Source organism: Aspergillus clavatus, genomic scaffold (assembly GCF_000002715.2).
Source record: "Aspergillus clavatus NRRL 1 1099423829805 genomic scaffold, whole genome shotgun sequence".
In the NCBI taxonomy this organism is placed as follows: Eukaryota; Fungi; Ascomycota; class Eurotiomycetes; order Eurotiales; family Aspergillaceae; genus Aspergillus; species Aspergillus clavatus.
This window is the reverse complement of record NW_001517094.1, coordinates 369627-391400: the sequence shown is the minus strand read 5'-3', so window position 1 is coordinate 391400 and position 21774 is coordinate 369627. Positions and strand designations below refer to the sequence as shown.

Below are 21774 nucleotides of genomic sequence, written 5' to 3'. Positions count from 1 at the left end.
ATAAGAAATTTAGAAGCTTTATAATAATCTAGATATAGGTCTTAGAAAGTATCTATAAAGCTAGGAATAAGAGGAATTATTCTTATTACTTATAAAAAAGATTAATATCTAAATCTAATCTTTATCTAAGTCTAAGAGATACTTAACCTATAATTATATAATATATTAAGTCTTTATTATAAGCTAAGAGTCTACTATAAAAGCTAATAATTAGAATAAGAAAAAGTATACTAAGATTATAATAGCTTATCTAGACTATATTCTCTCTAATCTTTAGTAGAGTAAGATATCTAAGAACTTTTATAATTAAGAGTAAAAAAACTTCTATACTTTCCTAGAATTATAGCTAGGTAATCTAGAGAATTATAAATAGAAAGTATAATTATAAATATTTTAGATAAGATCTTATAAGAGAAAAATAGACTATATATATTAGTAGAGGTAGTATAAGTAATAGGTTAAAATTAAAGATAATATAAAGAATATAAAGAAAGTATAACTATATCTCTTCTTTAAGTCCTTCTCTATAGTAGTATTACCAAGGGTAAGGTAGTATCACCAGGGGTGAAGAGAGATAGGCTGGGCTAATACCTCTTTACTTACCTGGGGTAAGATCTTCTATTTATACCTAGCTACTAGCTATCTATCTAAGAGATAAGTCATAGATATTACAGAGATTTCTTAGATTAACCTTAGTAACCTAGAGTTAACCTTAATAATTATTAATCTACTTATAATATTTATTTACTAATATCACATCCTCCCCTACTTAAGATAAAGCCTATCCTTAGTAGGTTATCTAGCTCCTTACTAAAAGATCCTTATAGTCTAAGGGAGTGCCATCATACATAGTAAGTAGGATTAGATTTATACTTAGTAAGTAGCATCAGATTATGCTTAGTAAGTAGTATTAGATCATACTTAGTAAGTAGTATTAGATTATGCTTAGTAAGTAACATCAGATCACACTTAGTAAGTAGTATCAGATCATACTTAGTAAGTAGTATCAGATCATGCTTAGCAAGTAGCATCAGATCACACTTAGTAAGTAGTATTAGATTATATATAGTAAGGAGGGTTGCTAGCATGGTTATTATAGTAGAGGTAAGGTAAGGTAAGGTCATATATTATTTATTTTAATTTTAGGTGACTCTACTTTATCTTACTTATTCTCTTTTTATCTCTTATATTTCTCATTCTCTTCTTCTTTTCTTCTCCTGCAAGCATCTTCCTTTTTATTATATTAATTATTATCTTCTTTTAGTAGATCTCTTTCTTTATATATTAGTCTCCTATATTCTTCTTATACTTAGTAAATATAAGTACTCTATAAAAGAAGGATAAAGGCTATCTTATTTATTAGAAGAGTATAGTTACTTCTAGTAAGTTTAGTAAGTACTCTTCTTAGCTTTAGTAAATATCTCTTACTAGTGATAGAAGCTTATCTTAGTAGGCCTAATAAAAGTATATTAAAGATAATAGATATTATTTACCTAATTATCTAGAAGTTTAATAAGGAGGGGAAGCCAGATATAAAAGAATATACTTATTTAGGCTATATATTAGCTACTATTATTTAGTAGTAAGATGTATCTTATAACTATATATTAGCTTATAGTAATTATTTCTTAGATAAGGATGCCTTTAGGGGATATATCTCTACTCTTAGTTATAATAGATTTATATTCTTTTAGGGGTCCTATACTAACTATACTTAGAGTAACTAAAGATTAGTATATTTATTCTATATATAAGGTCTTTATATATATGATTCTAATACTCTTAATAAATATATATTCTCCTTAGTAAATATTTTTTATCTATAGTTACTAATTTTTTTTACTCCTATAAATCTATTATTTAAGCTAGTAGTCTTAGTTTTTTTATTAGTTATAGTAATAAGTTATATAATTAGCTTATAGAGTTAGTAATAATAATTAATAATTATAGTAAGGAGTTAGATAATAGCACTAGTAAAGGTTCTCTAAATAATAGTAAGTATATATAATCTAATATAAAAGATAATATTAATTTTTTTATAATAAAGATAGATTCTTCTAGTATTTCTTATAGTAAAGACTCTTCTCTTATAATAAAGAAGGCTCTAGCTAAGAAGTATTATCTTTCTTTAAAATATTCTATAATAGTAGTAATTAGTCTAGCTAAGAGATATTATTCTATTATAATAACTCTCTCTTATTCTTAGGCTAGTTCTTCTTTAGTAACTCTCTTTTTTATTTAAAATAGTTTAGTTAGGTTAACTTTCTCTCTCTCTTAGATTAGTTTTATTATAATAACTTCTTCTTATACTTTAGTAAGTATCTTATTAGTAGCCCTAATAAAGAGTCTTATTAAGTATTATTTTTCTTTATTATTACTTAGTTATAAAAATCTCTTTAATAGAGTTTATATTCTCTAGTTAGTAAGTTATATTAACTAGGGTAATTATTATAATCTTTTTATAATTCTTTAAGATCTTTAAGTATTTACTTATTATATTAAGGCTTACCTAGAGGAATTAGTACCTCCTTCTAGTAATAATAATAATTTATTCTAGTTAGCTAAGGTGTTATCTTATAGAATTCTTAATATAAAGTTTAACTTAGACTTTTAATTAGTAATTATTTATTACTTTAGTTACTTAGTATAATTCTTAATACCCTATTATAATTAATTTTCTTTTATAATTAATAAAATCTATTAATTTATAATTCCTTTTCTTCTTCTTAGGAAAGTAATTCTAGTATAGTACTATTTTCTAATCTATCTATATAAATATATTATCTTTATACTACTTTATTTACTCCTAATAAGAGGATATTATAACTATAAATAATTCTTTAAAATCTATCTCTTTAGTATTTTTTTAAGATATTAATTCTAAATTATTACTTTAAATTCCCTCCTAGTCCTTATTATTTAAAATAGTTAAGTCTTTATTACTCTATAGCTCTAGCAACTCTATTTATTATTATATAAGATAGCTATTTCTTATTAATTTTTATTTATTAATATATTAAGTTTTTTACTTACTTATTTTATACTATATCCCTAATCCCTCCTCTACTTATTATAAACTAAATCATCCTCCTAGGTATTATCTACTTATAATTTAATTTAGTAAGAGGTATAGTACCTCTTTTTTTAGTTTAAAAAATAGGATTATTATTAATATAAGCTCCTGCTTCCTTTCATCCTATAATAAGATCTATAGCTCTAGATATTCTACTATAATATTATACTATTTATACTCTATAAGATTATTTAGGCTTTTAAAATATCTTATCTCTATTATTTTCTATACTTCTAGTATATTAAATAAAGTTCTTTTAGTAATATTACCTAGTCTTTCTTCTATAAAGTTAAGATATTAGCTAATTATATCTAGTACTATTACTTTACTATCTTTTTAATAATAGATTTCTAAGTTATAACTTTAGAATTCTTTTACCTACTAGGTAAGCTACTTTAAATACTTAGTTATATTTATAAGATATTAAAGACTCTTATAATTAGTTGTTACTAGTAGTTCTAGTAAGGAGGTTTAAGGATATTATCTTATAGGGATTATTTTTTATTAAGACTTATTTTAGTAACTAAGTAATACTTCTTTAGCCTAAAGTTATTATATCTTATTTTATTTCTACCTCTCCTAGTAGGGCTTAGTAGAGAGTTCTCCTATAATAAAAACTCTTTACTAAGCATGACCACCCTACTACCTTTTAGATTAAATTTAATAGTTACTTATAGGGAAGAGTAGTAGGTGTTTATTAAGGTAAATATAGATTTAGTAGAGTAAAAGTATTTAATTTCTTATTATCTATAACTTTAGATATACTACTAGATAGTATTACTAAGGATAAGATAGTATTACTAAAGATAAAGAGAAATAGACTAGGCTAATACCTCTTTACTTATCTAGGGTAAGGTCTTCTATTTATACCTAGCTACTAGCTATCTATCTAAAAGATAAGTTATAGATATTAAAGAGATTTCTTAGGTTAACCTTAGTAACCTAGAGTCAACCTTAATAATTATTAATCTACTCATGATATTTGTTCACTAATATCACATTATAAATACTCTTTTATAGAGGTTACCTCTATTAACTTTAGGTCTACTAGAATAAGAAAGTCTTATAAATCTAACTTACTCTTAGAGCCTTCCTCTTTATAGGCTATCTCTTTTCTTATTATTTAACTTTATATAGTTATAGAGGAGAGTTTATTAGATAGTTTAGATTTAATTAATCTCTTTTATAATACTATTTTTTTAATAGACTAGTTTTAAAGATTAAGTAATAAAATATAAGGATCTATAATCTATAAAAATTAGAAACTAGTATAAAAGAAGAATAATTATAAATAGATTTAAATATAGATATCTTTATTTAAAGAGATTATTACTAAACCTTAGAGTTTAGTAATTATAAGCAGGATTTATATCTTTATAGGTTATATAACTATTTATATAATCTCTTATAAGGAGCCTTCTTATTAGTAGGTTCCTCTACAAAGGTAGCTTTAATATAATACATAATAGACCTTTGCGATCCTTATAGTAGCACACTAGGTAGCTAAGGCATCTCTCTCTCTCTTAGAGATCCTTACAGTTATATTACTATCAATAAAAGAACTAATTACTAGTCTATGGAATCTTCCTCTACTAGTAAGGTTTTATACTAGGTTATTATATGCTAGGCTAGCCCTACTATCTAGTAGTATACAGCCTTAGTGCCTTATCTGGCTTATTCAGTGGAACTATTCTCTGGCACTGTTCCTAACAGCGCCCCCCTAATATTAACCACCACCTTTGACTGCTACTCTACCATGGTGTATTATAATAGAATGTTTCCTATACCTAATACTATTTATATTGATATTCCCCTTTCTACCCCTTAATTAGATATATAGATAGTATAGAAATATTATAAGTAGTAGTAAGGAACTAAAGAAGGAATAGAGAAGGTTACTAGATAACCCGTAATATCAATCACTAACTTTGACTGCTACTCTACCATGGCTAGGGATGGTAATTGAGAATGTCAAAATTTCAAAATGTCAGACATTTTGGCTGTTTTTGACATTCTTAAAAATTTTTATCAGATAAATTTTTTGTTTTTTTACTAGAAAAATATGATATTTTTAATGATATTCAGCAAAAAATACCTAGGTAGTTTAAGCAAAAAAACTATAGTTAGGTGACTTAAAAAGTTTATAGAATTTAATTAGCTTGCCTAAAAGCTATACCTTTTTATTGGCTAAAGTAGTATCCACTTTATCATGTGATCTTTGATATTTGACAGGGAAAAAAGGGCCTGACATTTGACAATCTGACATTTTGCAAAAACTTTTTGACATTCACCATCCCTAACCATGGCATATTGCAGAAGTAAAAAACAGCAGTCTATGATACTAGCCCACCCTACACTAGCAGTACCATGGTGTCCCCATTGTCCTCATCTAAAATCTATTTTGGGGAGTTTTCTGTTCGCCCCTTCGGTCGGCCTTGCTTCATGCTTCTACTAACTACGGAGTATGGACTACAGAATAGTAGTATCTATCTGAGCCCTTCGCTCTTGGGCTTGCGAGGGATGATTATTAGACTGATTATCAGTGCTGAATCCCTCAATCCCCTGCTGATGTCTCACACTTGCACTGCAGTAGTCTATCTACAAGACTCCAACACTCGACTTGCATGACAGGCCAGCAGCCTCGTCCAGTAGCAGATCAGCATGGGACTGGCCTCTCCGCACTACCCTCCCGCTCAATCTATGTGACTTTTCTTTGTCTTAATCTTCGAGAGCTTGACCCGTTGCTACGTAGTTACAACGTGAGAGTACGACTGTTGTTCACGAGGAGGCTGGGGTTGTTATCAGTAGTTTACTCGGTAAACTCGGTGATCATACTCCCTCCTATCGCATTCCTGATCAGTCGAGAGAAGTAGATGAATTGTCTATGAAACAGTGACTTGAATAGTTATGGACCTTCCCTTGTTGTTGTTGTTGTTGCCTTGCAGCCTTGTAGCCTGGTGATCGAGTGTCCATCAGTTGCATCCCTAAGAAAATAGCATAGATAGTGGTAGAATGATCTATTAAACCATGATACTATGGAAGTATGGAGCATGAAGTCCAAGTCCAACCACACCAGCCTCATTGTTTTACATATGGCACAGAAACAAGGAAACAAAAAAAAAAAAAAACACCACTACTCTACCTAGTATCTATCGATCTACAAAGTACTCCATAATCCATACAACTCCCATGAATTTGATGTCGCGCTGACGAATATCCCCGCACATCGCAATAATCAAATGTAAAACATACACGCAGTCAATTTAATCATCATGATGCTGGGATCAGCAGATCGCCTTGTCGATTCTTTCTCGATCAGTGAGGTCGGTCGTGATTCTCAAACAAGTGTTGATTCAACTCGGAAAAATCCCTCTTGTCCCTACTCCCTTGTTTTCGGACGAAGGCAAATTGTCAGTAAACACACTATTCTCTTCGCCAGGTCTTGGTTTGCACAAAACCGAACGCTAAATTTATCGCAATCAGAGACATTTGTGACTCGGGCGTGATTACGGAGAGACATTAATTCTTCTTTTTTTATCAGCACCACGAGTTCGTCGTGTCAATGCAACCCCAACCAGTAGTGGACCTGAGCCAGTCCACACCCGGACTAGGAGATCAAGCCGGTGCCGACCAACTCCATGCGCTAAAAGTCTTGAGTCTGGGCGGCTCAAGCCTTTTTCGGTTGTGTTGCAGGCTTGCAGCGCTCCATATTCGCTTACCGACTGCTTACCGAGTTGCCATGCTGCGATCAGAATTCATCCTCGGGGCTCTGTGGCCAATAATGTGGATCGGGTGGATTGCATGCCCAGCGGTCTTCCCCGGCCGGTCAGACCGTCAGAGGTTCAGCAATCAGCACTTGATAACTACTACCTTTTTGCGTTTTGATGGTCTTCTTGGTGGGCGAGTGGTCACTCCCTCATCACTGCCTCCAGCCCTCCACTACCTGCTCTTCCGGCCGAATTGGGCAAAAACATGGTAGCAGCGAGCAACCACCCAGTCACGAGCCCTACCGCTCACGAGCAAGGGACGGATGGCGCATCCAGCAACCATCCTATCTCTCATACTATTCAGTACCACTAGTTACCGTGACTATCTATAATCATGGGCTGGTATTGCTCAGCATGCGTCCTTTTCTCCAGTTCTTCTGGTCCACCAAGATCACGGTCGTCGGTTGCCTCGATCAATCACAGTGTCTGACCACGTTGGATCCGCGACACAAGCTGGCTGACCTCTGAAGTGGCTGAACACACAGTGCCTGTCTTTAAAGCCTCAGGACTCTGAGACCTTTTGCGCTGGGGACTCGACCCCTCAGGTCCTCCAGTCTCCGTATACTCCGTAATGCTAAAAAATTGCATTTCCAATGAGAGGCCATCCTCGGTTCGACGGTGGCTGGAAATTATCAAGCCAACTAATCCTGCTGCTCCACAGAGACTAATTGTATCACTATAGCCATTTAGTGTAGTCTGATCTGATGATTCCCTTCTTGATAATTGATAGTCGCTATCATCGGTCGTGGCGAGCTCATTCTCCCCTCGTGATTCACAGCTTCCTCTAGCTTTCCTATATGTAGTCGGAGGGACCTGTCCATTGTTTGTTTCCTTCTTGTTGTTTTCCTCTCACATCACCTCCTATCCCTCACTCCCCCCTCTTGTCTAACGACATACTACTACCTACTTCCCACCCCCTCACCACCCTCCATACAGTCGTTATTTTCGGAGATTTGACTGCGTCGTTACATTACCTCTTCCATAACCAAACAAAAGCGTTCTTCTGCCTTGCATAGACGCATCATGTACTTCAAGTACGCAGCTGCAGCTCTGACTGCTGTGATTCCTCTATGTTCTGCACAGACATACTCCCAGTGCAATCCTCTTCAAAGTGAGTCCCCATCAGCGCATCCTTCTAGTCATGACCGGATCTAACAACACATCCAGAGTCCTGTCCACCCAACAAGGGTCTTACCCAATCCAGCTACACTGCCGATTTCACTAAAGACTTGGGTGACTGGGTAGTCACTGCCGGTAGCGTCCCCGTTGGTCCCCAGGGTGCTGAATTCACCGTCGCGAAGAGGGGCGATGCGCCGACCATCGACACCAGCTTCTACTTCTTCTTCGGCAAGGCCGAGGTGGTGATGAAGGCCGCGCCGGGGACTGGCATCGTGAGCAGCATCGTGCTGGAGTCGGACGATCTGGATGAGATCGACTGGGTAAGTGGCAGCTTTTTGTCACAATAAGTGTTGCGCAAAGCAAAGCAGACATTGACTTCCGGAACAGGAAGCATTGGGTGGAGATACCACTCAGATTCAGACCAACTACTTCGGCAAAGGCGACACCACAACCTACGACCGGGGCACCTACCAGGCCGTGAACGCGCCCCAGGACATCTTCCACACCTACACCGTCGACTGGACCAAGGACTACATCACGTGGGCCATCGATGGCGCCGTCGTGCGCACCCTTAACTTCAACGACGCCAAGGGCGGCACCCGCTTCCCCCAGACCCCCATGCGCCTGCGCCTCGGCTCGTGGGCCGGCGGTGACCCGGGTAACGCCCCCGGCACCATCCAGTGGGCCGGTGGTGAAACCGACTACAGCAAGGGTCCCTTCACCATGTACGTCAAGTCGGTGAACATCCAGAACAGCAACCCCGCCGAGTCCTACACCTACGCCGACAACAGCGGCTCGTGGCAGAGCATCAAGCTCAGCGGTGCTGCGGCCCCGCAGCCGAATCCCCCCACCCCCAACCCGCCCGCCCCTACCACCACCCCATCTGCACCTGCTCCCTCCACCACTACTTCCGCCTCTTCTTCCTCCAAACCCGAAGATACTACAACCGCTACCCCCCAGCCGCTATCCACCACCCTGGCGACTACCACCCAGGCGACCACCACCCAGGCCTCCTCCACCGGCTCGGATTCCACCCCCACCGAGTCGAGCCCCAGCTCCCCCAGCTCGAGCTCGACTTCGAACCCTAGCCCCAGCGCCGGCTCCGGCTCCGGCTCCGGCTCCTCTGGCTCTGGCTCCGGCTCCTCTGGCTCTGGCTCCGGCTCCTCTGGCTCTGGCTCCGGCTCCTCTGGCTCTGGCTCCGGCAGCAGCAGCAACGGTAGCTCCTCCACCCCCACCTCAGGCTCCACCTCAGGCTCCACCTCAGGCTCCACCTCAGGCTCCACCTCAGGCTCCTCCTCGGGCTCGCCCTCCGCCTCCAACTCCGGCGCCGCGCCCACCGTCTCCCTGTTCCCCGGCGCGGCCGCGTCGCTCAAGGGCTCGTATACGGGCTCTCTCCTGGCCGTGGGTGCAGTGGCTGCCGTCCTGGCGTTTTGATCGGTAATGCCATGCGATGCGATGCGATACGATGCCAGTGCCAATGAAAAAAACGAAACCATTTATGAGAAAGAAAGAATCTATTCATGTCTAATGGGTTGGGTTGGTTTGGATTGGATTTGGTCTGTTTTTCCTTTTCCCTTTTTTTTTTTTTTTTTTTTCTTTTTTTGAGACGGGGTTGTTTTCCCCTTTTTGGCTTGTTTTCCAATTCCTTGTACCTAATCTGGTCTGCGGGGTTGAGGTTTTGTATATACATAGTGCGGAGTATTTTAATGAGGAAAGAGTGTATCTATATCTGTGTCTGTATCTGTGTCTGTGTAGGTCTCTTTGAAATGATGTGAAATGAAGTGAAGTGAAGTAAAGTCTCCATTGTATTGCTGTGTAGGCAGATAGCTAATATCATATCGATTCATCAAGAATTTCATATATCTCTAACCAAATATGTCTCGTAGATTCATAACCTCATATATCAGAACCGCCCTTTGCGGCTCTGCAGACTCTCCAGATCCCGATACAACCCCTGAATCACGCCCGCGACGGGCTGATGATGCGCCACGGCTTGCCGGAGGGACTCAGAGACATGCGCGTGCTCGTCTGCGCCCCCCGTCTCCGAGGAACCCTTATCCTGGCCTCGTAGTGATAGCGAAGGGACGAACGCGTCAACGAGCGCCCACAGACCGTTGCTGTTGCTGTTGGCGTTGGCGTCGCCGTTCTTGTTGGAATTGCCGTCCCGGTGAGCAAGAGGGCCAGCGGCAGCGGCCACATGCCTCTCCCGCCTTGCGATCCGCTGGATCGATTCCAGGTGATCGTCGAGCGCGGCGAAGTCGTTCCCCAGCGCTTCCGCCTTGGCCTGCATGCGCGCCGTCAGCTGGTCAAGGTACTGTTCGCGGCGGGCGAGCTGGGTCGACAGGCGCGCGTCGCGGGCGACGGACCGCGCTGCCCCGGCCTCGTCCTTGAGGGGGGGCTGGCTGGCGCTGGCGCGCAGACTGTCCATGGCGGACTGGAGGTCTGCTTTCAGAGAGGCGAATTTGGCGGCTGCGGCGCGCGCGGCGTGGCTGCAGCCGTAGAACTCGAGGTCGAGCTCGTGCTTTGCGCCGGGGTAGCTGTTTTTCAGGTCGGAGTGGAGGGTTTGCAGGAGGGGTTCGGTTTGTCGGACGGTGGGGTGGAGGGGATTCAGTTGGTGGAGTGTGGTGTTGAAGAGCGTTTCGAGGCGGGTTTGGGGGTTTAGGGTGGCAGGTTGGGTGGGAGATTGATGGGGTTGGGGTTGAGTCTGCGCTTCAGAGGGAGGTTGCGGGTAGGGTGGGATGCAGCTGGATGGGTAGAGAGAGGAGAGAGCCTGTATGCTGCACAGGGTTTGATATTGTGTGACGAACTCGGGGAGGATGAGCAGGTGGGCGATGGCTGCCATGAGGAGGAGGTTGAGCATGGTCCGGATGTATCGTGTTATTCGTGAAGACCGTCGAGTCGTGTGAGCAGTGGCCGTATCGTTTTCGTTGATTGCTGGTTTGCGCGTCTGTGAACCGTGTGTATTCGGTGCATCTGCGTGTTGCTTTGATGTAGACTGTCGCTTGTGTCTTCGCCTGACCGTGGTAGGGCTGCGCGAGCGTATCTCTGGCGCTACCCAGGAGCCTTCTGAGACAGATACTTCGCATATTGAGGGCATGATCAACTCCGGGCCTGATATCGACGAGGCAGATGTTGTCATTGACGCGCATCCCTTGTGATCGTCTTCTTCGTTTGCTCGGTCTTTGCGACATGGCTTCTCGGGCAGGTCCTTTCTCGGTAAGGATGAAGCTGATGCGACTACCCATGACTCGCCCAAGGTCGAGCTATCTGGCAGGTGAGTCGAGCCTGTCGACATGTTGTGATAGGAAGCTTGTAGTCCGCGATCCTCGTGATATGCTTGTATTCCACTCGCCAGTATTGTGTTTGATTTGCGCGAAATGCGGTCAGTTGGGTCGAGAAGCAATTTAGGTAGCGTAGAATTATGCCTTCATCCTGTGAATGGTCTTTCAACCTATAGAATAGAAATATCACTATCCCAGAGAAATGTTGAATGTCGAATTGTTGATCGAGACTTTGCAGGTGGGGAAGCGCACATGCCATTCGCGGATTTCCCAATCGGGCCGATCTCGACTGCAACTCGCGTCGTGTCGCGGAAGAGAGCAAGAAAAAAAAAATAAAAAATTTCCTCATCCATCAACCAACAATGCGGCGGATCACCACTCTTTCATGGCAACGCTCGTTGGTGAGACGACCAGCCATAGGCAGCGATGTAAGGTCTTCTCGATGGCCCGTCACAAGAGCGCAATGGCTGTCAACAACCGTCGCCCGGCCCTGCTCGTGCTCCGACCCGCAACCTGAACAACCACAACCCCGGACTTCACCCTCCACCCCATCGACGACGGACTATCGAGCACTCGGAACGGCGCAGGACCTGTTTACCACCTCTGTCTACAGCCCCGGATCGCCGCTGTTCCTGCCCAACGGCACCCACGTCATCAACCGGTTGATTTCCTTCCTCCGCACACAGTATCTCCAATACGGCTTCCGCGAAGTCTTGACACCGACGATCTACAAGCGTTCCCTGTGGGAAGTGTCAGGACACTGGCAGAACTACAAAGATGACATGTATGAGGTCCGAGGCCGGGGAGCCACGGGGGAGGCCGACGGTGAAGCCGGCGAGGACGAATCGTACGGCCTGAAACCGATGAATTGCCCCGGTCACTGCCTCCTGTTCAAATCGCAGAACCATTCCTACCGGGAGTTGCCCATCCGCTACGCCGATTTCAGCCCCCTGCACCGCAACGAGGTTTCGGGCTCATTGAGCGGGCTGACCCGCGTTCGCCGATTCCACCAGGACGACGGCCACATCTTCTGCCGACCGCAGCAGATTAAGGGGGAGATTGCGTCTGCGCTAGGGTTCGTCGACATGGTGATGACCACTTTTGGTCTCGGCCCTTATCGCCTTGTACTTTCTACGCGGCCGGAGAAGGATTTTATCGGGAGTTTGGAATTGTGGGACAGCGCAGAGGCCCAGCTGCGTGAAGCACTGGATAACAGCGGGCGAGAGTGGGCGATGAACGAGGGCGATGGGGCGTTCTACGGCCCGAAGATTGATATTCAGCTGCAAGACCAGGCGGGGAAGTACCATCAGTTATCTACCATTCAACTGGATATGAACCTCCCGCAGCGCTTTGGGCTGGAGTATCAAGTTGCAGAGGGGGAAGAGGACTACGACCCGGCGACTCCGGGAAGAGCGACGCCGGTGCTGGTACACCGGGCGAATTTTGGATCACTGGAACGATTCTTGGCCCTGCTGATTGAGCAATACGGCGGGCGCTGGCCCTTCTGGCTGTCCCCGCGCCAGGGGATCATCCTGACGGTCAATCAGGACGAGGCTGTGCTGACACAGGCACACGAGGCTGCAGCCCAACTCTCTGGTTTCCGGCCTCTGGTGGCCGGTCAGAACGATGCGAAGACGCCTCGGCCTCTGTCGTCCGTTGACTCGACCTTTCTCATCGACGTCGATACCAGCAGCCAGACTCTCGGCAAAAAGATCCAACGGGCCAAGCAAATGAAGTACAACTTGATCTTCATCCTGGGCCCCAAGGACGTCGCCGACTCCAGCATCACGGTGGATGTGACTGGTCAGCTGCAGACCAAGACCGATGCGGACGGGCGGAAGCTGCAGGAGGTGATGGAACAACAGTTGGGCGCGACGTCACTCCAAAACCCGCGGTCTGTGCGACTGAAGGTGGACGAGGCCCATGATCTGCTGGTGCAACTGGAGAAACGCTTTATCTGATGCACTCATGCAACCTTATTTCTTTGTACTTTAGACCAGCCTCATCCGTGTATTATATAAAATTCTTCCGACTGTTCGATCCTTTTGGGGACCATAGTCCATGATCCGTCGCGTACACAGTATGTCCGGGCTTGTTCAGCCGTTGAACGATCTGCGCATGGATGGGTTTGCCTTCCCACCGGGACTCATTCCCGATGGAGTAATCCTGGCCGAGACTGGGTCCAGTTCGCAAGCATTTCAGCTTCGGGATAGTACTACTAGTCTAGTACTTAGTCTTACTACTACTATGTAGTACTCCGTACTGTTATTGTTGGGGGCGGTCAGGGGATGATGACGTTCAGACGGGAGAGGAATTGTATGTACAGTGTCACGTGACTATCGTGTACTTTTGCACCACATCTCTGTAGTCTGTACTCTGTAGTTCGATAGGAAAGAAATAAACCCTCCCCCTTCCCAATGTCTTATAGTTATCCCTTTTGATAAGTCCCTGGTGGACGGTGGTAACTCAGGTAGTGGGAAAAAAAAGGACTCGTGGAGATTGCTTCAAATGAATGAATGATTATTATTGGCTGACTTGACTTGAGTTTTGCCGGAGTATCGCCGACGTCAATCAGTCATCCTTCTCGTCCTCTTTCCTCAAGGCTCTAAGGTTCCTTGACTTCCTTCACCCTTGGCTAATAATAATGAACGGCATGCCGTGAGTCGACGTTCTGGCAAAGAAGCTTTGTGCTGCTTCCTTTTCGTTTTATCGAATTCCTTTTTTTCTTTCTCTCAGCCCCACCATTATTATTTCTGAGATGATGAGATGACTGTTCCCTGGTAGATGATCATAGATCTGGGTACTCCAATAAGTCCAGCATGATAGCATCTCTCCGTACTACTACTACTACTACTACTACTATTATTATTAGTATCGATTATTCTTCCTTCTAAACTACACTCCCAGAATTCCAGATACTGAACGCTTGATCCTCTTCCAGAAGATTCAAGTCTCCAATCTCAGTCGTCCCCGTTTATCCATAGTCCTGTTGCCCCTCTCCCCACTATCGACCGCCTAGTGAACAAACGACCCTTTCCCATCTCCTTTCGTCTCTTTTCTTTTGTGCCTCTGCGCCTTCGCCTTCTGGGGTCGAGTTTCTAATTTCTCCGACTCTTCTCATGGAGGGGTTCCGCGCAGCCTGTCCGATCTTCTGCGATCATTCCCGGTCACCCTCCCTCTTGATTTCATGGTAGTCGAACCCCGTCAGTCGGGCATGGCCGAGGTGCCGTTGAAGACCAATCTGATTCGGAAGAGCGCCTTCTCATGTGAGGCCTGTCGCAAGCGCAAGGTGGGTTTTTTTTGGGGGGGAGGAGGAGGCGGTTTATTATAATTCTGTTTTCCCCTGCCTGCATTCCCCCATCATCCGCTCGGGTGAAGTCCGAAAAAATACGAACGTGAATATGGATCTTCCGATTGCTGGACCTTGGGGTGATGCGGGTATCACATCCGGGATCGGGAGCTGACTGACCGTCGGGGTTTTTTTATTCAGGTCAAATGCAACGGCGCAAGTCCGTCGTGTTCGCGCTGTGCAGCTCGCGGAGAAGTGTGTGTGTATAGCTTGTGCGTCATCCCCCTGCTTCTAATTTCTCTTATTTTATTCTATTTTTCTTCTTTCACTTTCTCCTCGTTTTTGATTCATTATTGCTGTCGCTCGCTTCTGACTGGTCGATTCTTGTCGCTAGAGCTCCGACCTTATCCTATACTAAGCAACTGGAGGCTCGCGTTGCTCAGCTGGAAGATGCCCTCGCCAAATTGCGGAGCCAACCGCTGCCGGAGCCAGAAGCTCGGAAGGTTGGCTCGCCCTCGTCGACGGGGGAGTCGAGCTCAAGCCCATATTCGAGGCCGGGAATCAAAGCCGAAGAGGGAAGCGAGCCGGATCTAGCCAGGGACTTCGAGGGACTGCAGATCGAGCATGATGGCCGAATATCGTTTCACGGCCCGACCAGTTTGTTTCAGCTTCCAAGCGGTGTTCTAAGCGAGACCTCGCCGTCTTCCCATCTGGCGATGCGGCTGGAAGGACGGAAGGAAAGGCTCATCAACAATGCTTGGCGGGAGAGGGCAATTGAGCAGCTGGCTGCCATGCCGGTACGGAAGACATGCTGTGGTTTTGTGGCGGGAGAGACCGGCGAGCTGACATGTTGCTTTTCCTCCAGGAACCATTCCAATATCTTTTGGACTCCCACTGGTGCTGGATTCAGCCGCTGTTCAACTTCGTTTATCGCCCTGCGTTTACTCGTTCGTGCTCCATATTCATTCCGGTGCACACTTAGAGACTTACAATGTTCAGGTGATATGAAAATAGACGGGCCTTACTACTCGGAAGCCCTTCTTAATGCCATCCTTTCTCACTCGGTACGCTGGTGCAAGGCCGAACCCAAGATCGGTCCCATCCTTGAATCCTACGACGGTGGCGCCCTGTTCTCTCACCGTGCCGTCTCGGGATTATACGATTCACTCAAAGTCGGCTATGCGGGCATCCCGACCATCCAGACGTTGCTTCTTCTCAGTGCGCAGGAGTGCGGGCGGGGGAACCGAACGCAAGCCTGGCTATACAGTGGCATGGCCTTCCGATTGCTGGACGACCTGGGCATCTCGATCGATAGCCGCAAGTATCCGGACTCGGTTCAGCTGAGCGACGAGGATATCGAGATCCGCAACCGGCTCTTCTGGAGCTGTTTCTTCTGGGACAAGATGGTATCGTTGTACTTTGGCAGGTCGCCGACAATGCAGAACTCGCGCGTCAGCCCGCCACGGACGCTCTGTAAGTCAAGACTGGCACCCAAGGTTAAATATGCCAAATGCTCATATCTGCCAGTGGACGATACCTCGGAGATCGAGATCTGGACGCCGCATGGCGTCATCTTCCCGGAAGGCACTCACTATCCGCCCAGCCAGGCCCATTCGACCTCGTGCTTCATGAGGATGTGCGGGTTAGCAGAGATCCTCAACGAAATTCTGATCCATATCTATGATCCGACCCGACAGGTCCCCGAAGCAGAATTCTACAATTGCATCCAAGAGCAGGCAAGAAATCTCACGGAGTGGTGGGAGGAGTTGCCGGATTATCTGAAGCTCGTGACCTCCGACTTGCCCTCGTACTCACCACCAAGCCATATCGTCATCCTCAAGTATGTGCCCTCACCAGTCCCTGTTCCAACCTTTTATTTTTTTTTTCTCCTCTGACCTATATCGCAGCTGCTTGTACCATACCATCAACATCCTCCTTCATCGTCCGGTTCTCTGTTCGAAGAGAAAGCGAGAGCCTTATGATAAAAGCCATTTGGTGCAGTGCATGACCTCCGCAACGGCCATACTATCCCTCTTCGACCTATTTCGTCGCACGTTTGGCGATACACATGTCGTCCTGTCCCTCGCATACAGCGTCTACACGGCCGCCTCGATCTTCCTCCTGGAGATCCAGGCGCTGAAGTACGCCGCGCCCGGCACTCTGGACAAACTCAAATTCTGCATCTTCGCCCTTGAGCGCGTCAAGGTTTCCAATCCAGGTTCGTCCTTTCCCTTTGCTTCCCTTCTTCTCTCCTATATTCCATTCTACCCCAGCCATCGGACGTACCCCATACTGACCTCCCGCAGTCATCACCACAGCCCTCAGCCTCATCTACCACGAGCTCCAAAAACTCCAAATAAACATCCACATCACCATCCCCGCCACGCAACCCGAACCTACACCCTCGCACTCGCACTCACACCCGCACCCGCACCCGCACCCTCACCCTCACTCGCAACCTCAGTCCCGAACCCACAGCCGATCCCCAGGCCACCACCCCGGCAGTTCCTCCCGCCACGTTTCCCCCGCCCACCAGCCCGCGCCGAGCACGGCCGCCTCCGCTGCCCCCTTACTCCACCAGGGCTACACGTTCCAGCACCCCGTCGCGGACTTCGAGCTCTCGCAGACGGGCGTCGCGGGGCTCCCCGCACCGCATTTGCTCGGTGGGATGTCAGGTGCGGCGGTCGCGCTGGAGAATCCCGGTGCGTATGAGATCACGCCGGAGGTGTTTGAGGCGTTTTCGTATGCAGAGCCGATCACGACGAACATGACGCCGGCGTTTGAGGCGGGGTGGATGCGGCAGAGTTAATCGATTGCTTGCTTGCTTGCATGCGTGTATGCATGCATGTTTTGGTCCTCGATCTATAATGTTTACTTGTTCGTGGTGTTGGGCGGGCATTTGTGTTCGTGTCTTGTCGGTTCTATCTATGTCATATTGGTTATTCGAGCATGAGTATATACATAACTTGGGCTCGTATGGGATGATCTTGTTGGAAAGTATTATGATACGATAGAGTGGGGTATGTACAATCGACACAGTGACATGTTCAGAACAAATAGCAAGCAAGACAAGAACAAAAACGCTTCACGATGACTATACAGACTACAACAATCCCACATTCCTACACTCCGGTTGCTTCTTCAGAGGATAGACGCCCCCCGCGTCCATTTCTACCACACTGCACGGAGACGCAACGCGCATCGTCGGCTCCGGCTCCGGCTCCGGCTCCAACCTGGGTTTCGGCTTCGCGCGCCAGCGCAGATACCATGGCCCCTCGAAGAGGTCGCCCATGTTCTCGATCGGCACGCCCTTGGTCTCGGGCATCCAGATGCCCAGGATGACGAGGCCGGCGAAGCAGACGATGGCCCAGAAGAGGTACGCGCCCCAGACGTCAAGCGATACGAACATGTTGGGGGTGACGCGGACGATGGCGAACTGGAAGAACCAGTGCAGCGACATGCTGAGCGCGTAGCTGACGTTGCGGATGCGCGTGGGGAAGATCTCCGTGCCGTAGAGGTAGGGGATCGTGCACAGGCCGATGGACCAGCCGACGGCGTAGACGAAGACGGAGGCGATGGCCGCGTCCGACGCGGACCGGTTGCCCCTGGACCCCGGCTGCAGGCCCATGTATGCCCCCATGTAAATGTGTGCGGCGAGCTGAAGGGAGAGCCCTGCGAGCGCGCACCGCCGACGGCCGAAGAAGTCGATCAGGCCCCAAGTGAAGGCCATGGTGAAGACAAGCTTGACGATCCCGTAGGCGCCGGAGGAGACGAGCGCTTGCGCGTTGCCGGTAACACCAGCGTACTGGAAGATCGTGGCGACGTAGTACGTGATCCCGTTGCCGCCAGTCCACTGCGAAATGGTCTGCATCACCATGAGCAGCCAGAAACGTTGGCGGTAGTTGGGGTTCAACTGCGTTTCTTTAAAGGCTTGCCAGTGCGAGACAGAGGCCAGGTCGGACGCCTTCGCGCGGATCTGCGCATTGATGGCGGTGAACTCGTCTTGAACATCACGGTCTGTGATATCCTTGCCGCGCAGACGGGCTAGCACTGACCGTCCTTCGTCGTACCGCTGTTTCGAGACTAAATAGCGAGGCGTTTCGGGCGCGATGGAAGAGGCGACGAGTGCGATGCCGACTGGAATTAGAGGTATGGATTGCACGAGGCGATACTGAGTGCGCGTTGGCGCCATATGCAGACTAGCGCCATAGTTGATGAAGAAGCCTTTCAAGTCAGCTTTGACCATGCCAGAAATAGATGGGGGTAACGAACCTAATGCCAATATGGCTAGCAGTATCACCATATACACACTGACAACCAACCCTCTGGTCCTTGTCGGCGCTAGAGAAGGTCAGTAGATAGTCTCAGCCGAGTTTGTCCTCTAGAACATACCGATTTCAGACAAATACAGAGGGGTGACCACTGTCAACGCTCCAGCCCCAAGTCCGCTCCAAATTCTTGCAGCCAGAAGCAAGCCATATTTACCGGACGAGAAGACCTGCACAAACAGCCCCGATGCCCAAACGAGACACGCTAGACGCCATGAGCGCAGCCGGCCCAGGCGATCGTTCAGATCTAGCGCAAACAAGGCACCAAAAGCGGCCCCAAGAACATTAAATGATGTGATGTTGGCCTTCCGGTTGGCCAACGCCGTCTCCTGGCCTAACCATTCCGAGCTTTGGAGGCGGTAGTCATCCTTGAACGATTCTAGATTGACACTGGCGCTGAACCCGCCCTCATCGTAACCTGCGATAGTAGAAACACAGACGGTTAGCTGGAGAGGCGAACAACAGAACCTAGAAAAAGACAACGAACCTTTGGGAATGCTCCCACAGGCGATGATCAAGATCACGACGGCATAGTAAGGACAAGTGGTCCACCGCGACCAGTCCATTGCCAGCGGCATGATGGCGACTGGCGGATAGCATGCGGGGAAGCGAGGCCAAGATAGGGGGCCTCGACAACTAACATCAAGCACTAATTCAGGGTCTGCGGGTACTGGTCAAGATGCAATGATTGGGTACGAAGTATGAATGAAGATAGAGGGATAAGGATTAAAGCATATCCACTTGGTATGGTATCAATCCTGAGTCCTGACTCGGGAATCTGGATGAATCGGCAAAATCTCGTCTGAAAAGCGGGAAAGCACATGACACACTGACTCACTTCGGTCAACTTCCGATGGCTGTACGTCCAGCGTTCTACTGCAGTTCGCATCCTTACTTCTGCTGTTGATAGGACGATTCTCGCGGAATTTTTGGCTACAGTTCATGATGAACAGGGATATCCCCTCTTGCGAATGCAGTCCGTGCGAGTGTGTGAAAAGGACACAGGCTTTTTAGGTCAGTGAGTGTGGAAGACAGCATGATTCAGGTGAGATCTACCGGATGGCTCCGCTAGCAATCCACTTTGATCCCCCTTTCCAAGAACCGTGCTAATCGAAGATAGGGAAATGATAAGATATAACGGGGCTGAACAGAGCTGTTTTTCCCAGCGAAGACCGGAGTTCTCGTCAGTCTGCATGTGACTGCAAATTTCCATTCCGGAGATGTTCCGTTGTGACTTGTATAAAACCCCTCTGAGGAGATGTTTATCACAAAGCATTCATCTAGTCCCCTTGGTTCTCAGTCCCATGCTTGTCTGATCACGCAGCCTGGGGTTGATAGCAGACCCGTGCTCTTACTACCTGTTCCGTGCACGACTCCTATGAAGATTCAGAGCTGTATGCTAAAATGGCGACATTCCGAAGCGGGTTGTTGAGACGAGCGTTCAGGAGACACTGTTTCGAATTACATGTTGCTGTAAGTTTATACTCATCTGTCCTCCTTGGGTTTATTGGACAACTTAAAAGTTCCGATGAATGCTGTGCTTACATTCCGAAGTCCAGACCTCGTTTCACCAACTCATCGGCTTCGCACCTCACGGCTACTTTTAAACCAGCGTCAGTCAGCAGAGGCAATGCTGTATCATTCAAGGAGCGTATCCCCCCACGGTCCTGGGATAGCCATATGCACGTCGTGGAGCCGCACCGCTATATGGTCTCTCGGGATGCCGCGTACACGCCCTCATCACATACACTGGAGGAGGCTCTTGCTTTCGAATCCACCGTTGGCATGGAGAACATCGTTCTTGTCCAGCCATCCATCTACGGCACCGATAACTCATGCTTACTCGCAGCTTTACAGCGCGTCGGCCCCGCTCGCGGGCGAGGAGTGGTCGTCATCGATCCTACCAGCATCACCCACAGCACACTGGCCTCATGGCATAAATTGGGTGTCTGCGGCATCCGAGTAAACTTTCAATCAGTAGGCAAGGTCCTCTCCGAGTCGGAGCTTGCAGAGACGCTCATGCAGCATGCAAATATCATCCGTCCTCTTGGCTGGATGATCCAACTCTATCTGCCTCTGCGAATGGTTCCCATGCTAGAAGCCATCGTCCCCAGACTCGGAGTCAAGGTCTGTATCGACCATTATGGGTCTCCAGACTTCTCGGGTATGACCATCGCGGATGAATTATCAATCAACCCATACATACTCCCGGGATTTTCATCCCTGGTCTCCCTCCTTCAAGCAGGCCAAACATATGTCAAAATATCCGCCCCGTACCGCTTCGGCGTCGACAACAGATTACGTGACATCGAGGCCATTACCACTGAGCTCCTACAGAAAGCCCCGAGGCGGCTAGTATACGCGACAGACTGGCCGCATACTCGGTTTCCCGGGGTCGATATTGGCCCATTCACCGAAATGTGCTTGCGATTGTGTGCCCGTGAACCTGGCTTAACGGATCAACTCTTTCGGTTGAATGCGGAGGAGCTGATGAGGACAAAGGAAGAGTTCTCCTAAATACAAATAATCAATCATGTTTCTCAATGATTCCATTTCCATTGGGTTGGAAGAAGCATTAAGCGGCGACTACTCTGAATAAGAAACACTGATACTCAAGGCATCAGACGAAAAAAAATGTAGAAAAGCTATATGGTTTCAGACCTGCATAGCATGTCGCAATGCCATCTGTCCGCATTGCACCCTCGAACATCTTACTCCGGTCCCCCAAACCCCATCCAGGTGTGCAGACCAGTCTCTGAGGACAATAGAAATGGCCCTGCAGAGTCCCCTACCCATAGTCACTACCGGGTCCCATCCCATCCCATCCCTTTATAGCTACCTCCTCTCCCCAATTACACATCCTGAAACTGCGCATACGCAGTACAAATCGACTTCCGCTCCTACTCTCCCCATCAGC

At 46.6% G+C, this 21774-nt stretch overlaps 6 protein-coding genes across 6 annotated transcripts, besides 20 other annotated features; 4 read left to right on the top strand and 2 right to left on the bottom strand.

Moving 5' to 3' along the window:
- Nucleotides 1-842: 842 nt before the first annotated feature.
- Nucleotides 843-1073: a microsatellite.
- An 813-nt stretch (nt 1074-1886) lies between these two features.
- Nucleotides 1887-1940: a microsatellite.
- Nucleotides 1941-2985: 1045 nt separating this feature from the next.
- Nucleotides 2986-3039: a microsatellite.
- Nucleotides 3040-3843: 804 nt separating this feature from the next.
- Nucleotides 3844-3883: a microsatellite.
- A 3980-nt stretch (nt 3884-7863) lies between these two features.
- On the top strand, nt 7864-9393 carry ACLA_019370 (glycoside hydrolase family 16 protein; the record flags this gene model as incomplete). The annotated part of the gene is made up of 3 exons (XM_001268657.1): nt 7864-7951; nt 8008-8279; nt 8347-9393. The coding sequence occupies 3 exons, from the start codon at nt 7864-7866 to the stop codon at nt 9391-9393; spliced, it is 1407 nt and encodes a 468-aa protein (XP_001268658.1).
- Nucleotides 8928-8969: a microsatellite.
- Nucleotides 9007-9144: a microsatellite.
- Nucleotides 9057-9144: a microsatellite.
- Nucleotides 9065-9162: a microsatellite.
- Nucleotides 9088-9159: a microsatellite.
- Nucleotides 9192-9263: a microsatellite.
- A 6-nt stretch (nt 9394-9399) lies between the features above and the next one.
- Nucleotides 9400-9428: a microsatellite.
- A 92-nt stretch (nt 9429-9520) lies between these two features.
- Nucleotides 9521-9562: a microsatellite.
- Nucleotides 9563-9721: 159 nt separating this feature from the next.
- Nucleotides 9722-9757: a microsatellite.
- A 105-nt stretch (nt 9758-9862) lies between these two features.
- On the bottom strand, nt 9863-11254 carry ACLA_019360 (uncharacterized protein; the record flags this gene model as incomplete). The annotated part of the gene is made up of 1 exon (XM_001268656.1): nt 9863-11254. The coding sequence occupies one exon, from the start codon at nt 11252-11254 to the stop codon at nt 9863-9865; it is 1392 nt and encodes a 463-aa protein (XP_001268657.1).
- Nucleotides 11255-11602: 348 nt separating this feature from the next.
- ACLA_019350 (threonine--tRNA ligase MST1) lies at nt 11603-13201 on the top strand (the record flags this gene model as incomplete). The annotated part of the gene is made up of 1 exon (XM_001268655.1): nt 11603-13201. One exon carries the CDS (start codon nt 11603-11605, stop codon nt 13199-13201), a length of 1599 nt encoding a protein of 532 aa, XP_001268656.1.
- Nucleotides 13202-14076: 875 nt separating this feature from the next.
- Nucleotides 14077-14111: a microsatellite.
- Nucleotides 14078-14102: a microsatellite.
- A 624-nt stretch (nt 14112-14735) lies between the features above and the next one.
- ACLA_019340 (putative C6 transcription factor) lies at nt 14736-17338 on the top strand (the record flags this gene model as incomplete). The annotated part of the gene is made up of 7 exons (XM_001268654.1): nt 14736-14788; nt 14924-15326; nt 15395-15476; nt 15529-16002; nt 16057-16369; nt 16437-16747; nt 16836-17338. 7 exons carry the CDS (start codon nt 14736-14738, stop codon nt 17336-17338), a joined length of 2139 nt encoding a protein of 712 aa, XP_001268655.1.
- Nucleotides 16917-17015: a microsatellite.
- Nucleotides 16936-16977: a microsatellite.
- Nucleotides 16944-16992: a microsatellite.
- Nucleotides 17339-17343: 5 nt separating the features above from the next.
- Nucleotides 17344-17377: a microsatellite.
- A 255-nt stretch (nt 17378-17632) lies between these two features.
- Nucleotides 17633-19435, bottom strand: ACLA_019330 (putative MFS quinate transporter; the record flags this gene model as incomplete). The annotated part of the gene is made up of 3 exons (XM_001268653.1): nt 17633-18870; nt 18922-19275; nt 19345-19435. The coding sequence occupies 3 exons, from the start codon at nt 19433-19435 to the stop codon at nt 17633-17635; spliced, it is 1683 nt and encodes a 560-aa protein (XP_001268654.1).
- Nucleotides 17736-17759: a microsatellite.
- Nucleotides 19436-20261: 826 nt separating the features above from the next.
- ACLA_019320 (putative TIM barrel metal-dependent hydrolase) lies at nt 20262-21374 on the top strand (the record flags this gene model as incomplete). Its single annotated transcript, XM_001268652.1, has 2 exons — nt 20262-20330; nt 20412-21374. The coding sequence occupies 2 exons, from the start codon at nt 20262-20264 to the stop codon at nt 21372-21374; spliced, it is 1032 nt and encodes a 343-aa protein (XP_001268653.1).
- Between the last annotated feature and the right edge of the window lie 400 nt (nt 21375-21774).